Source organism: Zonotrichia leucophrys, chromosome Z (assembly GCF_028769735.1).
Source record: "Zonotrichia leucophrys gambelii isolate GWCS_2022_RI chromosome Z, RI_Zleu_2.0, whole genome shotgun sequence".
In the NCBI taxonomy this organism is placed as follows: Eukaryota; Metazoa; Chordata; class Aves; order Passeriformes; family Passerellidae; genus Zonotrichia; species Zonotrichia leucophrys.
Genome location: NC_088200.1, coordinates 36,826,056 through 36,845,707, shown reverse-complemented (window position 1 = coordinate 36,845,707; position 19,652 = coordinate 36,826,056). Strand labels below are relative to the sequence as shown.

The following is a 19,652-nucleotide window of genomic DNA, read 5'->3' as shown; positions in this document are numbered from 1 at the left end:
CCCTGCCGATTGGCCAGCGAGAGGCGCGCTCTGATGACGCACTGCCGGTGCTGCCGCCATCTCTCCTCGCGGCTGGTGCGGCGTGTCGCGTGTGCTCCGAGCCCGCCGCCGCTTCCCAGGCCTCTCCCGCTGAGCTCCGGCCTGCCCCGGCCCGGCCCGGCCCCGCGTCATGGCCGCGTACAAGCCAGTGGTGGTTCAGGCGTGCCCCAAGCTCGGGGAGAAGATCACACAGGACACGCTGTACTGGCGGGGATACAAGGTAGGAGGAAGCCCAGCAGTCGCAGTTACTGCCCAGAATGCCTTCTTTTACTACTTTGGTGCAATGATTTTTTTTTTAAACACGTATGATTTAGTTTTTAAGTTCAGAGCACGTAATTAGAAGGGTAAGTTGTACTGAGTGAATTGGAAAAAAATTAAAAGAACAGGAGTGGTCTGTCAGAAGTGAAACTCATTATCATTGCACCTTAAAAACGTTTTGATTCTTACGGAGTTTTAAATTCTTTGTAGGAAAAATATCTTTTATTTTGGTGTTTTCATACTTGATTGTGCCCTTATGTGTATTTAACGATCTTTATCGCAACTGTTTTAGACCCCTGTTCAGATAAAGGAATTCGGTGCAATAAATAAAATTGACTTCTCCCCAGTCCCGCCATATAATTACGCTGTCACAGCATCCTCGAGGGTAAGTGGCGTTTCGGAGGCTTTTATGCTGTTGTTCTTCAGCTGGCATGACACCGGGAGATGTAATTCCCTCTTGTTCTGGCAGATCCACATCTACGGCCGCTACTCGCAGGAGCCCATCAAGACGTTCTGTCGCTTCCGGGACGCGGCGTACTGTGCCACCTACAGGGACGACGGGCGCCTGCTGGCCGCCGGCAGCGAGGGCGGCAGCATCTCCCTTTACGACGTCAGCGGCAAAGCCCCGCTCAGGCAGTTCGAGGGTCTTACCAAGTAAGGCAGGGCTGTTTTGTTTTGTTTGCATCCTAAAGCAACCGGGGGGTTTCTTAAAGATCGCCGTGTTCCACCCCTCCCGCCACAGGGCAGGAACGCCTGCTGCTATAGCGCCCAGGCTGCTCAGAGCCCCACCCAGCCTAGCCTTGAACGCTGCCAGGGAAGGGGCATTCCCATGTTCTCTGGGCAACCCACTCAAGTGCCTCAGCAATATTCAGTATTTACATTAAATTATAGTTGTATGTCTGCTTCACATGCTGCTGAAAATCTGAGTAGAACTGATTTATGTCGCTTTTGACTGTCTCGTGGATATCTTACTGAAAAGTAGATTTAAGTTAAATTTGAAATGGGAGTGTGTTTTTAAAAAAATGTAAATATGAATCAAGTATGTAGAAGAGTAAATACATTTTCACATAGGTGTCTCTTAATATGTTGTGTAGATACTGTCTTGCGGGTACATTGCATTGGTAAACACATCTTATTTGATGCTGGTAGGAAAAGAGTTCTAAAATAAACAAAAACAATGAAGAAATACACCAGTAAAGGCAGGAATTCCTTAAAAAGCTCCAAAAACAAAACCGAAGAAGTGCATAATGGTAGCATGGGGTGAGGAAGAAATTAGGAGTTCTGATGTATCAGTGAGGAGAAGACAGTGGTAATGCCTCAACAGACTTCTGTGCTATGAAAAATTGATTTGTGTTTTATCTATGTAGAACAAGAAGAATCCCCCTTTCAGTGGGAAATACCCAGACTGACCTTCAGAGTGTTTCTGTTTGAGGTCTGTTAGCAAATTGGGTGTTCCAATGGCTAGGTTGACTTCATACCTGTGCACACCTGCATTTGCACAGAACACACCTGTGTGTGTTCTGCCAAGACCCGTTGGGTTATTACAGTGATAACAAAGACTTCAGTAGTGATTTTAAAAAGCAAGGAGGTTGTTCAAAGCAGCCATACTTGAAATTTGCTGTTATAAAGTGAGGCTTTGCAAGTTCTGATATTAAACACTGCGCTTCTAGGTTGGAGGACTTTAATAAACTCTTAATACAAACTAACTCTTCTTGAAACATGAATATATTTTAACTTTGTGTGTTGTGGACTTTGTTTTCTAGACCAGTTCATCTAGTGGGATTCCTGTCTGATAAATACCGAATATTTTCTGGTGGTGATGATTATTCATCAAAATTGTGGGATATTCCAAGTGCCACAGAAATCATCTCTTACAGTGAGCATACTGACTATGTGAGATGTGGCTGTGCAAGTAAAGTGAATGCAGATGTCTTCATAACAGGTTTGGTTTTGGTTTTTTATTTATACTTATTTTGGATTGAGTCGAAGAAAAATGCTGAAAGATAGTTTTTGATACAGTAGGGTCATGTTTATTGCATTTTAGTCATGAAGGATCAGTCTGCCTGTGCAATACCTACTTTATTGTTTCCTTTTTTTGCTTGCTTTTTAAGCTTGACACTGATGTTCTAGGGGAAACTGCAGGAACTGAGTTTTAACATCTTCATGGTTTAGTCTATTAGAGTTAACAGAACTTGTGAAAGAAAATACTGTGAATGTATCCTTAGTCAGGGAGTGACTGACATGTTGTACCAGGTTTCTGGAGCAGGACTATAGTCTGTACACTAAAAATTGTGAGGTCATGTGGAGTTTCTTGGAACCAGCTGCCTTTGGTTTTCCTAGCAATTGCTTTGTATCAGTCTGTGGAAAACTGTGAAAAAAACCTAGTATTCCTTTTTTCATGAGGCACAAGAAGCTAAGTTTCATCAGGTTGCTTGATATTTATTATTATAAATACACTTCATTCATGGAAGTGAAATGAAATGAAAACAAATTAGTTTTACAACCTGACGTGTAGCTAGGGATAGAATTAGAAAATTTGTTGCCACAAGGCTGTAAACTAACCAAGGTAAGTCACAAGGTGTTTTTACATGTATGATTGAAAACTGTTGCTCTTAGCCAGGAACTCCTTTAGATGATAGTACACAGCTGTTTTAGTTCTTGAACTAGTTGAAATTATGAGACTGATTTATGCTGATGTTTGCAGGTTCCTATGATCACACTGTGAAACTGTTTGATGCACGAACAAAGAGTAGTGTCATGACGATAGAGCATGGCCATCCTGTGGAGAGCGTGCTTCTCTTTCCATCTGGTGGACTTCTGGTATCTGCAGGTGATTCTATGAATTAGAATTTATAGAATTAAATCAAATATATTTTCTGTGGTCCTCATTTGAGGAATACTTCAGCTGCTTGCTTTTTGTGTGCTGTTTTAGTTTGATAATGAAGTGGTAAGTGATGTAATAATTTGATTTCTCAAATATCTTCTGTCAGAATCTGCGTTTATGTGGCGGGTGCAAGTAAGGGTCTTTCCTTTTCGTCTTCGTTTTAATATTCTTGTTGTTTCCACTGCCCCCCTGCCCCCAATATAATTTGTAATAACAAAATGCAGACTAATTGGCCCACTTCTGAAGTGAAGGAATTAACATACTTAGCTTTTGAAAGGATGGGACTGTCTTTCTCATCATGTTGACAAGCTTTTTTAGTCTCTTGTTGCTATTCCATCAGAGGTACCGTAACCCCATAGTTTAAAGATTTTTTTTTTTTTTGGTAATGATTGGACAATGGTTGAATCATTTAGGTCCATTCAGAATGGCCTGAAAAAAGAGCAGGCTTGTGCCAGAAGATAGAATGGAAGAGGATGGTGAGTAGGTACAGAAAACTGTTAGGAGGTAAAGGTACTTGCGAAGGAAATACAGCATCACTCTGTGAAAACTTCTTCAGAGAAGCATAAATATGTACATGTGTATGTTTTGTGTGCTTCCCCTTCACAGGAGGTCGATATGTCAAAGTTTGGGATGTACTAAAAGGTGGACAGTTACTAGTTTCACTTAAAAATCATCATAAAACTGTGACTTGTTTGTGCCTGAACAGCTCTGGACAAAGGTTATTGTCAGGATCTCTCGACAGGTTGGTATATTTTGTAGCTTCCTTATGGTTCCATTCTTTAGGACCTTTTTTCTTTGAAAAGTATTTTTTCACATCACTGTTAATCTGCTTGCAGTAAAGTGTACTATGATTCTATGATTCAAACTGTACTATGATTCTATGATACAATTTAACCTTTTCGTCTTACTAAGCTGAATATCATTAGGGATTGTGTGTGCCATTTGGGAATGCATATGGGGAACTTCTGAATAAGGGTTCAGTTTTTTAAATGTCTAAACTGACCTTTCCAGTCTTTGGAATTTAACTATTTTTAACTTTAACACAGTTTAAATATCTGAAAGTGTACTAGTATTCGCTTTTTAAAAGCCTGGGTTTTGTGTCTCGCTGCTTTTGCTTCTTGTATCCAAGAGTGCTTGTGAACATGACCTTTTTGCTTTTTTTCATTTGGTTTCAGTTGATGACTACTGATAGTTGGTGTCTTGTGTCTGAGACATTAGACATTAGAAATAAAAAGGGATGTGAAATGACACTGGATCTCTTTTCCTCCTCCCTCCTGTATTGCCTGGGCTACCTCAGGCTTTACAATTACATAACACTAGCTTTTGTCCTTGGAAGGTAATACTTTGTTTTCCAGTTTGTTAAATATTTTGTGCTTCCAACCAAATCCTTAATGGGCAGCTGGATACAAGAGTATCTACAGATTTACTCCCAGATACTGCTAGTAGATCTTGTATTTAAAATTTAAGAACAAATTTGAAGAGATGCTCTCTCAGTGTTTTTCTAATACGCTTTTCTGAATTCAAATAATCACTGTGCCTGCCTTCAATTTCTTCTTCTATTCTTGCCCCATTTTCACCTTTTGTGAGGTAAGAGCACTCCTGACTTGACTTGTGGATACCTTTTAACAGAACATTACTGTGACAGGCTTAATACCTACGAAGCTCAATGGTAGTCTGAGGAAAGCATTGTATTAATTCTCAGTTTCCTTGAATGGTCTGTAGAAGATGACAGTGATGAAGTTCCTGTAAAGTGACAACAGTAAATCTCTACTAACAGCTTTTTTATCTTTGCTCTTGTGTGTAGGCATGTGAAGATTTACAGTACTACATCCTACAAAGTGGTCCACAGCTTCAACTATGCAACATCCATCCTCAGTCTTGCATTGTCGGTAAGCGCATTAGAAGTCTTCCTAGACTAGAAGTGAATTCCTGATACCTTTTAAGTCACTAAAATAAAGAATTGTTGCTTTCCTGGCTGTTGGGTATTTCAGAAGAATGGTGTATGTGCAAAGTAGGGTTGAATATGTTTCTCCTGAGTAACAAACACTAACAGTTTTTAAGCATAATAGATTCAAATACCATGTTACCTGACGAGATCAGTGCAATGTCTTGTGTTTATGAACGACAATGTACATCATAGGGGAAGCACTCACTTTAGAAAGGTGGTCCTTCAACTTCAAGATGATTATACTTACCTTTTGCCTTTCAGGAATGCTGTGAGTCCTTTCGCATGGCAGCAATAAAAAAAAAGTAGTTAATTTGTTGAGAAATTCAGAATAGGATGTAAACTTGCTTTAAAAGTTGGTGTCAGGTTGGTCTGAGGAAGAAAGAAGATGGTTGTGAGTATAAACAAATTTGTTTGTCAAGATGTCTCTTGGAAGCAGACAGCAGAGACTCTTACTTCTCAGAAGCACTTGATTTCCAGTGGATAAGTTATCTGCTGGCCTGAAATTTGGAGGCTGGCACCAATTTTTAAGCAATACTGTTGTCATGTAGTACCCCCTTAGGTAGCCTTTGAAGGACATGTGAATGGGCCTGGGAGGGATCTTTACTGCCTTTGCTAATTGTCCTTCTCTGCTGGAATGTGAAAGGTATGTGTGGGTAGTGTCTTCATTTTGTACTGTATTACCAAGGGAGCTGAGCTATAATAAATTTGGATTTTTTTTTTCTTTTGAAGTGAAGAATCCATAGGCCTTTTAAGACCTTATGGCGTCTGGAAAATATATAATACCTGTAGTTTAACATCTCTAGAGTGTGTATAATACATCTTTTGAAGTATGATCTTGTTTTCTGTTGACTAAACTGGAATTTTTCTCTTGACTAAATTTGAATTTTAAATGGTCATACAAGAACATTATAATGCCTTTACTGAGTCAAATCAAAGGTGGGTCTGAATCTGCATGCTGCATAAGGAAATGCATATAGAAAACTAAACGCAGAGCAAGTGTGTTGATATTCTCCCAAATTCCATTTTCAGATGAGAAGTTAACTCATCAAAGTGTAGTTTCGTCGTAATTCAGTTAATTACTATTGCATAAGCCTTTCAGTCTCTCCTTGAGCTTGATTAAACTTGAAACCTTGCCTACATTCCTTGATAAGGAGTTCCACATTTCTGATACTTGTGTGAAGAATTGCTCCCTATTGTTCCACTTGAATCTTCATAACCTTCAGTTGATGCCCTTAAATGAGCCATTCATCAGCTGATCTCCATCTGTTCCTGTCATAATTCTGTAGGCTTTTATTATATCATATAATTGTAGAATGGCTTGGGTTGGAGGGGATATTAAAGGTCATCCAATTTCAGCCCCCTGCCCTGGGCAAGGACACTGCTAGACCAGGTTGCACAAAGCGCCATCCTGTCTGGCCTTGAACGCTTCACGGGATGGGGCATCCACAATTTTTCTGGGTGAAATTTACACCTGCTTCATTATATAAGTGAAATTATGTAAACCAATGACTGGTGTTTTGAACAACTTTCAGTTATTTCTCAAAATCCTGCTGTTCCGTGGTAGCTTTGCTTTCTCATAGGTTCTGTTCATGCCTGCTGTGTGGTACCTAATAGCCAAAGGTAGTTGTATGCTGTTGGAAAAAACAAAACCTTATAGTTACAGAAGGGTGTTAATGCATAATTGAGATTGATTCACTAGTCAGTCTGTAATGTTGCTTATGAGCATTGCCTGGAAGCTGTCCCTGCCTTGAACAAAGTATTCAATCATGGAACCTCAAGAAGGTGCATTCCATATTAAGTCATCTATGATACTGTGATGAAACCTTGTAATGAAACATTAAACTATAAAAATGTGTAGCTAGAGCACATACATGCATGGTAGAGCACAGATAAACACTTGGTCCTAACTCTCTGAATTTCTTTGTGCTAGCCTGAAGATGAAACCATAGTTGTAGGCATGACCAATGGGGTGCTAAATGTTAAACACAGAAAACCAGAAGAAAAGAATGAAAACTCTCAGAAGAAGAGACAACCAGCATATAGAACCTATGTGAAAGGAAGAAGTTACATGCCAAAACAGGTATGTGGTAAGAAAATATGTGCTGAAACATTTCTGAAAAATTGGTTTATTTGAATGTGCTAAATTGGAGAAGGGCTATAATATGTAAATATTATATAAAATAATATATAAATATAAATGTATAAAATTTTATTTATATTAAATTTATATATTATATAATTTTATATAATATATAAAATTATTCATGATAAATGTGTGTAATCCATTATGTGAGTGTGTGTGTATTTGTATTACTGTGAACTATTTTTTTGAATTCTAGGAAGATTTCTGTGTCAGTAAACCTGTAAAACGTGTTTTGAGAAAATATGATAAACTGCTGAGGAGCTTTCAGTCTTCCAAGGCTCTTGATGCAGTACTCGAGGTGAGGCATTGGTTTTTCTTCTTGTCGGAGTTTTATGCGTCACCTGATGTTAATTTTCCCTGTCTGTCATACTAATTTTGTTTTTGTGTATAACTAGAAAGGAGTCTTAAGTTGGGTTCTGTTTTGGTTTTGCTGACACCAGTGTTGTGTGTAAAGATGTTGCTTTGCTACTGAACTCTTCTTTTATGTGTCCAGCCACCCATCATGCTTCATACCCCTGAAGTCACGGTTGCAGTCATGCAGGAGCTGCATCGCAGAGGAACGCTGAGAAGTGCACTTGCAGGCCGAGATGAGAAGCAAGTTAATCTCCTGCTTACCTTTGTGGCAAGGTATTATTTTAACATGAGCCCCCTCTGACTATTTTGACACTTCTGTTCCCTAATTACTCACCACAGTTTCAGCAGATCACTGGTAGAACACTGGTACTCCTAAAATCTCACATGCCTTTTCTATTCTGATACCAATGCTTTGGGATAGGTTTGAAACAGTTCAGCTGTTAGCACAGAATGGTTTGGTGATGAGCTATTCTACTTCTTTGCCAGACACTCTACCCTTAATCTGTTATTTTCTGTCTCCTTGATGAAATTTGTGTTTTTATGTACTCAAGGCTTTTTGACACTCCTCCAGCCTCTGCTGGCTTCCTGAAAGGAAGAGGGTAAATACCACATAGGTGGGGTTTTTTGACTTGCATCTTTGACTGCTGTTCTGTGATGTCTCTTCATCAAGAAAAATTTGTCTGTATGCCTGTGTGAGAAAGCTGCTTGTTGGTGGTGGAGTACAGTTGACAAAACCAGTAAAATAGGAATGTCTTCTGATTTTGCAGGCGTGTGATTGAGCCTAGATTTACTCCTGTGCTGGTTATTGTTGCCGATATGATCACTGGTAAGACAATACAAAAAAGATTCTCAAAGCCATATAGCTAGCTTGCAAATAAGATTGAAAGTGCTACATTTTTAAGAAACCAAACCTTAATGGCTTTGTTTATATCTGTACAAATAGCCTCCTTATTCGAGGTCATAAAAACTTCTGTTTCTGTGAGTTTGGCATACTGCTGCTGTAAGTACATACAGCTTATGCTTTCAGAACAGACAACATTAAAGTTGTCTTATTTTTTCAGAATGTTGGACTTCTGCTAGAATCCTTAAATGTATCTCTAACTAGCTAATATAATTTTTGCCTTTTTATACATCTATGGATTCTTAACTGATATTTTTCTTTATAGACATTTATCAGCCTGTGGTTGGGCAGTCAGCAATAGTTGATAAACAGTTCTTGAAACTCCAGCAAGCTATTGGAAAAGAAATTGACTATCAAGAAGAGCTACTAGAAGTTTTGGGAATGATGGATACACTGTTTGCTACTTTTACTGAGAAAAGAGATACGTGTCTAGAAGAGAACAAAAGTAATGGTGTCACGGAGATCATTGAAACAAATAGGAATTACTGACACCCATCTCAACAAATTGTCACAATTGTGAACTTGAAAGACATGACTTGTTCTCCCGGTAATTTCTTATAATAGTGACTTTCAAAATAAGCCTCTCTATGTTGAAGTTCTGTCTTTTAAACTGTGTTACTGAATAGGCTTGATTACTGAAGATGAGAAAGAGGACATTTTCAAGATTGTCCATGCAATATTTTTCAGACAATTTAGTTTTAAAGTTTTATTTCAGAGTGTGCTGGTTTAGGGCAAATTTGTTAAAGAATCTGCAAAGGAGGGCCCCTCCAGAAAGCGAAACCCACACGGCCCCTCCCCCCAACCGGTTCGGGAAAAAAGTCCTCGGAGAGAGGTGGAAAGAACCTGTTTATTTGACTGGCCCCACACCCCCCAGCACACAAAATGAACAATACCCGATGACACCGCTTTGAGAAAGATGGCAAAATCAGAAAGTCTCTTTCGGGGGTGGTTGCTCTGTTCTCAGTCCCTCTGGCGCTGGGGCAGCCGCTGCAGCCAAACCTTTGGTGTTCCCGGGTCCCAGTCCGGAGCAGGTTCGAGATGGTCACAGGAACAGGAGAGGAGAAACAGTCCAGGAAGCAATGTGGACTGTTTAGCTAGAACTAGCTAATAAGCAGAGGCAGAAAGCAGAGCAGAAGCAAGAGCAGAAAAAGAGAGCAAGCAAAAGCAGCAAGCTGAAGCTGGAAGTGAAAAAACAGCCCTGTGTACTGCTTGTCTCTGTGTCCTGATAAGAGAAACCCAAACAAAACTTCCACTCTTCAGAGCCGGTCTTAAAGGCACAGAACAGATGAATGGGGATAGACAAGCATCATAACGTCACCCCAGGACATTCCACCCCTTATCCCCATATCATTCTTACCCCACAATCAGATCTCCCTGAGGTACACATCGTGTTGTTCCATCCCTTTGCATTATCCACCACGTGCAACCTGGTCCCTGAGCAAAGACAACCCCACGAATGGGTTTGTCTGTACTCGAGGCAGAATTGATCCACACAGTCTTCCCTAACAAACCTCTGATATGTACCACTGGGACTTTGTCCCCTTCTATTACATTCAGGGACTCAGACTGGGCAGGACCTGCTCGGTTGGTGGAACCTCAGGTGTTAACTAACCAGGTGGCCTTTGCTAAATGCTGCTCCCAATTTTTGAAAGATCCCCCACCCAAAGCTTTCAGCTGGGTTTTTAGTAGTCCATTGTACCTCTCCACTTTTCCTGCAGCTGGTGCATGGTAGGGAATATGGTACACCCACTCAATGCCATGTTCCCTAGCCCAGGTGTTGATAAGGCTGTTCTTGAAATGAGTCCCATTGTCTGACTCGATCCTCTCAGGGGTGCCATGTCTCCACAGAACTTGCTTTTCAAGGCCCAGGATGGTGTTCCGGGCTGTAGCATGAGACACAGGGTAGGTTTCCAACCATCCAGTGGTGGCCTCCACCATGGTCAGCACGTAGCGCTTGCCCTGGCGTGTCTGGGGCAGTGTGATGTAGTCAATCTGCCAGGCCTCCCCATACTTGTACTTGGACACCACCCACCGTACCAGAGGGGCTTCACTCGCTTGGCCTGCTTGATGGCAGCACACGTCTCACAGTCATGGATAACCTGAGAAATACTGTCCATGGTTAGATCCACCCCTCGGTCTCGTGCCCACTTATAGGTGGCATCTCTGCCCTGGTGGCCTGAGGCATCATGGGCCCATCGAGCTAGGAATAACTCTCCCTTATGTTCCCAATCTAGGTCTATTTTGGACACCCCTATCTTTGCAGCTTGGTCTACCTGCTCATTGTTTTGGTGCTCCTCGGTGGCCCTGCTCTTGGGTACATGGGCATCTACATGGCGGACTTTCACAGGTAGCCTCCCTACCCTGGTAGCAATGTTTTTCCACTCACCAGCAGCCCAAATTGGTTTCCCTCTACACTGCCAGTTAGCCTTTTTCCACCTCTCCAGCCATCCCCACAGAGCATTGGCTACTATCCATGAATCAGTGTAGAGGTAGAGTTTTGGCCACTTCTCTCTCTCAGCAATGTCTAGGGCCAGTTGAACAGCCTTGAGTTCAGCAAATTGGCTTGATCCACCTTCTCCTTCGGTAGCTTGTGCAACCTGTCGTGTGGGGCTCCATACGGCTGCTCCCTACGATGCGACAGGAACCGTCAGTGAAAAGAGCGTAGCGTGTTTCCTCTGGGGGCAGTTGGTTATAGGGAGGAGCCTCTTCAGCACGTGTCACTGGTGCTTGTTCCTCTTCATCTGTGACACCAAAATTCTCACCTTCGGGCCAATTTGTAATGACCTCCAAAATCCCAGGACGATTCAGTTTACCTATACGGGCGCGCTGAGTGATGAGAGCAATCCACTTGCTCCATGTAGCACTGATGGCATGATAAGTGGAAGGAACCTTTGCTTTGAACATCCACCCCAGCACAGGTAGTCAGGGTGCCAGGAGGAGTTGTGCTTCAGTGCCTATTACCTCCGAGGCAGCCTGGACTCCTTCATAGGCAGCCAGGATTTCTTTCTCTGTTGGAGTATAGTTGGCTTCAGACCCTCTGTAGCTTCGACTCCAAAATCCCAGTGGTCGACCCCGAGTCTCCTCAGGCACCTTCTGCCAAAGGCTCCAGGACAAGCCATGGTTCCCGGCTGCAGAGTAGAGCACATTCTTCACCTCTGGTCCTGTCCTGACTGGGCCAAGGGCTACTGCATGAGCAATCTCCTGCTTGATCTGGACAAAGGCCTGTTGCTGCTCAGGGCCCCACTGGAAATTGTTCTTCTTGCGGGTGACCAGGTAGAGAGGGCTCATGATCTGACTGTACTCAGGAATATGCATCCTCCAAAAACCTATTGCACCCAAGAAAGCTTGTGTCTCTTTCTTATTGGTGGGTGGAGACATTGCTGTGATCTTGTTGATGACATCTATAGGAATCTGACGCCGTCCATCTTGCCACTTCACTCCCAGGAATTGAATCTCACGAGCTGGTCCCTTTACTTTGCTCTTTTTAATGGTGAAACCAGCTCCCAGGAGGATCTGGATAATTTCCTTCCCTTTCTCGAACACTTCCGCAGCTGTGTTCCCCCACACAATGATGTCATCAATATACTGCAGATGTTCTGGAGCCTCACCCTTTTCCAGTGCAGTCTGGATCAGTCCATGGCAGATGGTGGGGCTGTGCTTCCACCCCTGGGGCAATCGGTTCCAGGTGTACTGCACTCCCCTCCATGTGAAGGCAAACTGAGGCCTGCATTCTGCTGCCAGGAGAATGGAGAAAAATGCATTGGCAATGTCTATAGAGGCGTACCACCTTGCTGCCTTGGACTCAAGCTCATACTGGAGCTCTAATATGTCTGGCACGGCAGCACTCAGTGGTGGAGTCACTTCATTCAATGCACGATAGTCCACAGTCAATCTCCATTCTCCTTCAGATTTTCGCACAGGCCAAATGGGGCTGTTGAAGGGTGAGTGGGTCTTGCTGACCACCCCTTGGCTCTCCAGCTCTCGGATCATCTTATGGATGGGGATCACAGCATCTCGAGTGGTCCTATACTGCCGTCGATGCACTATGGAAGTGGCAATTGGCACTCGTTGCTCTTCTCCCGTCAGGCATCCTACTGCAGATGGATTCTCAGACAACCCAGGCAAGGTGTTCAATTGCTGGATGCCCTCTGTCTCTACAGCAGCTATTCCAAATGCCCATCTGAGTCCTTTTGGGTCTTTGAAGTACCCACTTCGAAGGTAGTCTATGCCCAAAATACATGGGGCCTCTGGGCCAGTCACAATAGGATGCTTCTTCCACTCATTTCCCGTTAGGCTCACATCAGCTTCCACCAAAGTGAAATCCTGGGATCCCCCTGTCACACCAGCAATAGAAACAGACTCTGTCCCCACATGTCTTGATGGGATTAACGTGCACTGCGCACCAGTGTTGACCAAAGCTTTGTACTCTTGTGGTTCCGATGTGCCAGGCCAACGAATCCACACAGACCAGAAGACACGATTTTCCCTGGCCTCTACCTGGCTAGAGGCAGGGCCCCTCTAAGCCTGGTTATCATTATTTCCCTGGGTGTATGTTTTGGATGTTCCTTCGAGGGGATCAGACATGTCATCATCATCATACCTGGCTGTTCGGCTACGGGCAACTGGAGCTACTTTCCTCCTGGTGGCTTCCTTCAGTTCACGCACCCGTCGTGCTAGAACAGCGGTAGGTTTCCTATCCCACCTTCTCATGTTTTCCCCACAATCACGCAGGTAAAACCACAGCTCAGCTCGCGGGGTGTATCTTCTCTCACCATCTGGGAAATGTCTGCCTTGGATACCGGAACCTCGGATCTGTACTGCTGAAATTTGGAGAAGGTCTTCTTTAATCTCCTCTCTAAGCTTCTTATGGTTCTCCTCTATCTTATCCTCTAAGTTCTGCAGACGTGTTTCTACCGCTGCGATTCTGGCATGTGTCGGGCCATGTACAGCATCTGCATATGCTCGGAGCTTCCTTGCCATGTCAAGCACAGTCTCACCCCTCTCATCCCTCTTCATGATGGCTAAGGCAGAAGCATATTCTTGTGGCCCGAGTCGTACGAGTTTTCGCCACATCACAGACGTGCATGGTACTAAGTCTGGGTTCCTAGTTGTTACATCATCTGAGAAGATAATCTCAGCCACGGCCATTTCTCTCAGGCGTTGGATCCCTTGCTCTATTGTCTTCCACTGAGTCTGCTGCATATAGAGATTGTCTGCACACAGGTATCTTTCTGCCACACTTCTTAGGACCCGTTCCCAGAGGCTGTGAGAGTTAGCCCCCCTCATCATTCCTTGGTCTATGACAGAATCCTGTGACAGGGATCCCAAATGCCTGGCTTCAGTGCCATCCAAAACGGTAGCCTCGCCTGAAGCATCCCAGAGACGGACCAGCCAACTAATTATGGATTCATCAGACCTTTGAGTGTAATCCTTCCGTAGGCCACGAAGGTCCTTCAGGGAGAAGGACTCAGTATTGGCATCTGATCTTGCACCTGCTGCTTTGACTCCTGACTTTACGTCAGGAGGCACTGAGGTTCCTTCTCCTGTATCATCATCATCATCATCCACTGGTCGATTGGTCTTGGCTGTGCATTTCCCACTTCTAGTGCTGGTAGCAACAGCCATGGGTTTAGATGCTGGCTTCGAGCCTGGAGTGTTAGCTACAGCCTGAGTCACCGGGACAGTTGCTGATTTATCTCCCTGCCCCCCTGCCTCTGTCTGCTGCCCTAGAGTATCTAGCAGTGTGCGGTAAGCATATGCCAGGGCCCAGCTCACTGCAATGACCTTTCTCTCCTTAGGCTCATCCTGGTACTTCTCTTTCAGATATTTCCCCACCTCAGCTGGGTTCTGAATTTGTTCATGGGGAAAATCCCACACTATAGGGTCAGAGAATTCCTTCAGGATTTGGCCCATATCCTCCCATTTCCCACACCACTTAGGATTTTCCACACCAGGGTTTACTCCTGAGTCAGGGGTCTCATCAGCCCGTCTAGAAATCTCAGCCCTCATTCTAGAGAAGCAGCAGACTGTATAGAGGAAGGTTACCAGATTGAATACCAGGAAGATGGTTTCTTTAACATTGAGGGGAAACTGAACATCCTTCACTAGTGATGCAACTGATTCATAGGAGAAGGAGGAAAGCAGAGGCTGAAAAACCTCATTCCCTCCTGCTCCTCCTGCAACAAACTGGATGCATAACCACAGCCATGAACCATTCATACCTGGAGCACACCCCAGCATGTTTATAAACTTCTTGCACATTATTGCCACCAAACCCAGCAGGATAGCTATTCTGGTCACAGCCCCTCTGATGTAAAAACTATGTATTAGGGGCAATACTAAAGCTATTTCTGGATAAGAAAATAAGCCTAGGGACCAGAGAGGTATTAAAATCTCAAAAAATCCTAGGGACCAGAAATGCATGCAAACCTTCACCCCAACAGACATTATGAATCCAAAAAGCATGGCTATTAGCTGATTTAAACGAACACAGAGTAATAGCATCCAAAATGCAGTCAAAACAGGGTTTTTCCACTCTCTCTCTTGAGCCTCACGTTTAGGCGCCAAAAATTTGTGCTGGTTTAGGGCAAATTTGTTAAAGAATCTGCAAAGGAGGGCCCCTCCAGAAAGCGAAACCCACACGGCCCCTCCCCCCAACCGGTTCGGGAAAAAAGTCCTCAGAGAGAGGTGGAAAGAACCTGTTTATTTGACTGGCCCCGCACCCCCCAGCACACAAAATGAACAATACCCGATGACACCGCTTTGAGAAAGATGGCAAAATCAGAAAGTCTCTTTCGGGGGTGGTTGCTCTGTTCTCAGTCCCTCCGGCGCTGGGGCAGCCGCTGCAGCCAAACCTTCGGTGTTCCCGGGTCCCAGTCCGGAGCAGGTTCGAGATGGTCACAGGAACAGGAGAGGAGAAACAGTCCAGGAAGCAATGTGGACTGTTTAGCTAGAACTAGCTAATAAGCAGAGGCAGAAAGCAGAGCAGAAGCAAGAGCAGAAAAAGAGAGCAAGCAAAAGCAGCAAGCTGAAGCTGGAAGTGAAAAAACAGCCCTGTGTACTGCTTGTCTCTGTGTCCTGATAAGAGAAACCCAAACAAAACTTCCACTCTTCAGAGCCGGTCTTAAAGGCAGAGAACAGATGAATGGGGATATACAAGCATCATAACGTCACCCCAGGACACAGAGTTACATAACTTCCTACATTTATATGGGGATTTACATGGCCTCATTTTTGGTAGCAGCAGGGCTGCATGGGTGGCTTCTGTGAGAAGCTGCCTGAAGCTTCCTCATGTTTGGCAGAACCAATCCCTGGTTGCTCCAAAGATGAACATGCTGCTGGCCAAAGCTGGGCCCACTAGAAATGGGGATAACAAAGTTATTGTGCAGTTGTAATTGTGGCCAGAGAAGAGCAGAGTGAGAACATGTGTGAAGAACAACCCTGTGGACACCGAGGTCAGTGAAGAAGGAGGGGCTGGGGATGTTCCCAATGCTGAGATTCCCCTGCAGCCCATGGTGAGACAGCCCTGCCCCTGCAGCCCATGGAGATCCATGGGGAATGCAGAGATCCATCTGCAGCCCATGGTGGGACAGCCCTGCCCCTGCACCCATGGAGATCCATGGGGAATGCAGAGATCCATCTGCAGCCCATGGTGAGACAGCCCTGCCCCTGCAGCCCATGGAGATCCATGGGGAGTGCAGAGATCCATCTGCAGCCCGTGGTGAGACAGCCCTGCCCCTGCAGCCCATGGAGATCCATGGGGAATGCAGAGATCCATCTGCAGCCCATGGAGGAGCCCGTGCTGGAGCAGGTGGATGCCTGGAGGAGGCTGTGACCCCGTGGGACACCCATGGAGAGAGGGGCCCTGCTCCCAGGCTGGAGCAGCCTGCCCGTGGAGGATGCACTGTGGGAGAGTGACCACCCCACAGCAGTGGGGGGAGGACTGTGGCCTGTGGGATGGGCTCACTCTGGAGAAGTTCATGGAGATCTGTCTGCATGGCAGGGGAGCCCACAGTGCAGCAGGGCAAGGACTCCTCTCCCTGAGCAGTGGGAGAAGCCACGGGTCATGGACTGACCATGGCCCCATTCCTGTCTCCCTGTGCCACTGTGGGAGAAGGGAGAGCTGGGAAGGAGGGAGGGGGTGAGGGGAAGGTGTTTTTAAGGGTTTATTTTACTTCTCATTGTCCTGCTCTAATTTTGTTCAGTAATAAATATAATTAATATATCTTAGTTGAGTCTGTTTTACCTGTCACGGTATTTGATGAGTGATCTCTCCCACTCCTTATCTCAGTGCATGAATCCTTTGTTATATTTTCTCTGCCTGGTCCAGCTGCAGAGGATTGAGTGAGGGGCTTTGGTGGCTGCCTGGTGTTTGGCCAGCACCAGCCAACTGCAGTTGTGTGTCCAGTACTGTCAGCAGTCAACAATTTTCAGTTTTTATTTACCATAAAATAATTGTTTGTGTAATTTTAATGTGTCACTGTCTTTATTTAAGGTTAATATCCTCACATCCTTGAGGTTTAAGGTTAAGATCTCACATTTAAGGTTAAGATCTCACATCCTTGAAAATACAAAGAAAACAGCATATACATTTGATAACACTTGGCTACATTGTTTTTTCTCTCCCCGCTTCATCTCCATTTAAGATTTTCATGAATTCACAGCACATAGCAGAATGATTCAAGAAGTGCATGCTAAGGTATATTGAGGAAGTTTAGTTTACTTTTTTTAATGATGCCTATGTATTTATGAGTTACAATTTTTCTAGAAAATAGGTAATACTTCTAAAGGGGAATTAATTTGAATTAATATAATGAGTAAAGTACTAATGAGAAAATATCAAGCTCAATATCAAAACTCAATTTTGTGTAATTCTGCCACTTCCAATGTGCAGTAGATGGAATTTGAGTCTATTGTTTGAATGCTAGGGTAATGGTTTATTTTAACTTCAAGCAGGGCTGGATCAGTATTGAATACAATGGAAAGAGGTGTGCCAAAGGCTGTTGAGTGCATGTAGTATGACATTAGGGTAGAACCTTGTTCTTAGCCTGTTCTATGGCTTGAATTCTGTAGGCCTGGAATTTGGTATGTAATAGGAATTTCTTGCAAAATTAATTTGCTCATGTAAGACATTGAAAGGCAGATACGAGTGGTAGAAATAGCTAGAAAAATTTTGACGAGTTCTACCTAAAATCTTAATAATTGTGACTGAAAAGCATGGAGTGCTGTTAGGTCTGCCCTTAACTTTGGATGTGAACAATGTATGTTCCTGGCTACTACTGTTACTGGTTTTGAATAGTTAGAATGATAACAGGTAATATCAGGAACAAACTTAAAACTTTAGTTTGCTTACTTTACTATTTTTATTTTTTATTTTGTTTGTGTTAATAGACCTAGAACCTCTTCTGTCTTTTAGGAAATCAGTGTACTTCTTTTAATTGTGTGGCTTAATCAGGCAATAGCACTTAGATTTCACACAGAATTAATTTTCGGAGTGGACATGCAAGGGATGCTTATCTTGGAGCATCCTTATTCTGTGAACTGGTACCGCTTGGAGTTGAGGGAGCACATGTCTCTTTGCAGCATAATTTTTTTCTATGGCTTGCAAACCACTAACCTTAACATAAAACATACTTTTAGTTCTTACTGACAGTATTCATGTCTATAGTATGTATCCATTTCAGGGCTTTAAAGTTTGATGTATGGCTAGCAGAAGCATAGGAAAATGTTAGATAAAAATAGTGATTGATTGGATCTAAAGTAGAGAGAGATGGATTTGATGGTTGGACTCTTAAGTGGATGAGAATTTGGTTGGTTGTTTGCATCCAGAGGGTAATGGTCAAGGGCTCAATGTCCAGTTGGAGATCAGAGATATGTCAGCAGTGTCCCTTAGGAATTCATATTGGAACCAGTACCATTCAGTATCTTCATCAGTCATATGGACAGTGGGATCCTTAACAGGTTTGCAGATGACACCAAGTCAAGTGATGCCCTGACACACATGAAAAGTGGGATGCCATCTAGATGGACCTGGACAGACTTGGAGAGGGGCCCATGTGAACCTTAAGAGGTTTAACAAGGCAACTGTGCAAGGTGCTGCCCGTGGGTCAGAGCAGCCCTGGTACCAGCACAGGCTGGGCATGAACAGATCCCAGCAGCCCTGCCCAGAAGGAATTGGGGGTGCTGGTGGCTGAGAGGCTGGAGCTGCCCCAGCCATGGGCACTGCCAGCCCAGAGAGCCACACGTGTCCTGGGCTGCATCCAGAGCAGGGTGGGCAGCAGGGCAGGGAGGGGATTCTGCCCCTCTGCTCTGCTCTACTGAGACCCCACCTGCAGGGCTGCATCAGCTCTGGGGGCACAGCACAGGAGGGACAGGGAGATGTTGGAGTAGTCCAGAGGGGGACCATGAAGATGATCAGGAAACTGTAGCACCTCACCTATGAGGACAGTCGGAGAGAACTGGGGTTACTCAGCCTGGGGAAGGGACAGCTCCAGGGGGACATTATCGTGGCTTTCTTTGGCACTTGCAGGGAGCTGATACGAAAGATGGGCACAGACTTTTTAAGTAGGCCCTGTTGTGATAGGACAAGGGATAATGGTTAAAATGTAAAGGGCAAATGTAGACTAGACATATGGAAGTTCTTTACAACAGGGTTGATAAAATGTTGGAACAGGCTGCTCTGAATTGGTAACTGCTCCATGCCTGTAAGCATTCAATGTCAGGTTGGATGAGGCCCTGAGCAATCTGATCTAGCTGAAGGAGTGCTCTGCTTATTGCAAGGTATTTGACTAGGTGATCTTTAAAGGTCCCTTCCAACACAATTTGTTCCGTATATCTGTATCTTATGGCTTTTGATGCATTACAATGTTTGTTATTCATGTTTTCTTTCAAGTGAGTTTGCCAAGGTGGATGTCGAAACAAATGTGAGATATTCTCTACACCAATCAAAATGGAAAGAAAATATGAAAACATAAATGCCATTTAAGATCTTGATGTCTAAGAAGGCTAGTAAAATGAAATTTGGAAGGAAGACTTTGGAAGATATTTGGAATGACTGATGAGTTGTATTTTAAGCTCCACTGGATTTCCTACCTCTGCATTCAAAAGTAATATTTGTTCAGGTGAC

The 19,652-nt window shown here is 44.0% G+C and overlaps 1 protein-coding gene across 2 annotated transcripts; it reads left to right on the top strand.

Annotated features, from left to right (window-relative positions):
* Positions 1-25: 25 nt before the first annotated feature.
* Positions 26-9,137, top strand: UTP15 (UTP15 small subunit processome component). Of its 2 annotated transcripts, XM_064736820.1 has the most exons (12): positions 26-259; positions 590-682; positions 767-951; positions 2,061-2,239; positions 3,002-3,127; positions 3,788-3,923; positions 4,986-5,070; positions 7,060-7,209; positions 7,469-7,570; positions 7,766-7,899; positions 8,394-8,452; positions 8,793-9,137. In XM_064736820.1, the coding sequence occupies exons 1-12, from the start codon at positions 170-172 to the stop codon at positions 9,014-9,016; spliced, it is 1,563 nt and encodes a 520-aa protein (XP_064592890.1). In that variant the 5' UTR covers positions 26-169; the 3' UTR covers positions 9,017-9,137. The 2 variants fall into 2 exon arrangements, with proteins under 2 accessions (XP_064592890.1, XP_064592889.1); XM_064736819.1 differs by having other exon boundaries at positions 60-259; positions 590-951.
* The last annotated feature ends 10,515 nt before the right edge of the window (positions 9,138-19,652 follow it).